The sequence below is a fragment of the Mandrillus leucophaeus genome, unplaced genomic scaffold (assembly GCF_000951045.1).
Source record: "Mandrillus leucophaeus isolate KB7577 unplaced genomic scaffold, Mleu.le_1.0 Scaffold922, whole genome shotgun sequence".
NCBI classification, from domain to species: domain Eukaryota; kingdom Metazoa; phylum Chordata; class Mammalia; order Primates; family Cercopithecidae; genus Mandrillus; species Mandrillus leucophaeus.
In genome coordinates this window covers 285,846-287,416 of record NW_012110053.1, presented here as the reverse complement: position 1 = coordinate 287,416, position 1,571 = coordinate 285,846, and the positions used below count along the sequence as shown (strand labels likewise).

The window sequence follows — 1,571 nt, the reverse complement described above, 5'->3', positions numbered from 1 at the left end:
CTCAGTCTTTAAGGACTCAGCTCCTTACATGGGCTTTGGTGGGGGACGTGGGGCAGCACCCTGAAAGACAAAGAAACAAAACAGTAAATTAAAACCCATGGATTCAAGATTCCCTTCCCCGAAAGAACTTGATCACCATCCTCTCACTAACAATGTATTCAAGCTACAAATGCATGGGAAGCTGGTAGAGGTGGAGGGAGAACACTACTCTGCTGTGTCTCTAAGCATGTTCAGGTGTGGGTCTCACCTGCCTTACAGCTTAACCTGAGGCAGAGACCTTAATTTTATATCCCCTGCACCACAGGAGGATGCAACTTTTTTTTATTTAAGAGATAAGGTCTCACTTTTGCCCTGGCTGGAGTGCAAGTGGTATAATTGTAGCTCACTGCAACCTCAAACTCCTGGGCTCAAGTGACCCTCCTGCCTCAGCCTCTCGAGCAGCCGGGACTATAGGTTCGCACTATCATGCTTGCCTTCCTTCTAAATATTTTTTGAAAACATGGGGTCTTGAACTGTTGGTTTCTAGCAATCCTCTTGCCCCGGCCTCCCAAAGTGTGAGGTTACAAGCATAGGACACCGTGACCCGCCAGAATGAAATTTTTTAAACCAACACTCCCCTGGCTTCCATTCTTTTTAAATACTCACCGCAGGTCTAAATCGGGGAGGGGGTGTTCGGTCCTTGCGGGCTTCACGAGATCGATTCCTGACTACTTTGCTGTGAATTGCACAACTCACACAGTAATGCAGCTTCACATACAGCTTGGGAAGCACATAGGCTAAGGAATAGAAAATAGAGTTATACTAGTATTATACACCTACCTTGCTTTTTTGTTACAAGATCTTACATGTTTACGTCAATTAAAACTAAACCTATTTAAATGCCTGTCCCGCACATAAAAGCACCCCCAAAGCCCCTGTTCTTGAGCACATGTACCTGAGCACATGTGTTCATCTTGACACTACAAAGACCAGACTGACACTCTAGATGCAATAGACCAATAATCCAGTTCCTTCTACAGCTACACCCGCCCTAATGCCTACCCTGAACCTTGCTCTTTCTATAAAAATAACTTAAGGAAAAGAAACAAAGCGACGTTCTTATGGCTCCAAACATCATCCTTTCACACCAAACTAGACTGCCTCCATTCTCGAAACGTTGAAGACATTCTTCCTCACCTGTACATTTTCACAAGTACTCAAATAATCATAGTATAAGAATTGTCAAATTTACCAAGTTTCTAGTTTTTGGAATCTCATAACCGAAACAGACAAACGTTTACCTCAGAGTAAAGGCTGTGCACTCTATCACAAAAACTAACCTTCTGCCCAGAAAAGAATCAAAACGACAAACATGAGCACATAATATTCTTTTCTACCAGCAACAACCTTACATACGTGGAAAGTGCCTGAGAGGCTCCAACGAACAGAGCCTGCAGAAGGGCGAGGTTGGGTGAAGGCTTTTAAGGTACTGGGATCCTCAAGCAGTTCTAGCCGGTGATCCACTCACCATCAAAGACGCTCGCTTCAGAAATGTCCCTGACCGCTGCGGCCTCCACTATGTTTCGAATGAC

The 1,571-nt window shown here is 44.5% G+C and overlaps 1 protein-coding gene across 1 annotated transcript in view; it reads right to left on the bottom strand.

The window, feature by feature from the left end:
• Window position 1: 1 nt before the first annotated feature.
• RPS26 (ribosomal protein S26) overlaps window positions 2-1,571 on the bottom strand; it is a 13,295-nt gene continuing 11,725 nt past the window's right edge. The window contains exons 3-5 of the mRNA XM_011970010.1: window positions 1,508-1,571; window positions 646-776; window positions 2-60 (exon numbers count right to left, since the gene is read on the bottom strand). The exon at window positions 1,508-1,571 is cut by the window's right edge and continues 3 nt beyond it. Coding sequence (XP_011825400.1) covers window positions 25-60; window positions 646-776; window positions 1,508-1,571 — 231 coding nt within the window. The 3' untranslated portion in view covers window positions 2-24. The remainder of the gene's footprint in view (window positions 61-645; window positions 777-1,507) is intronic.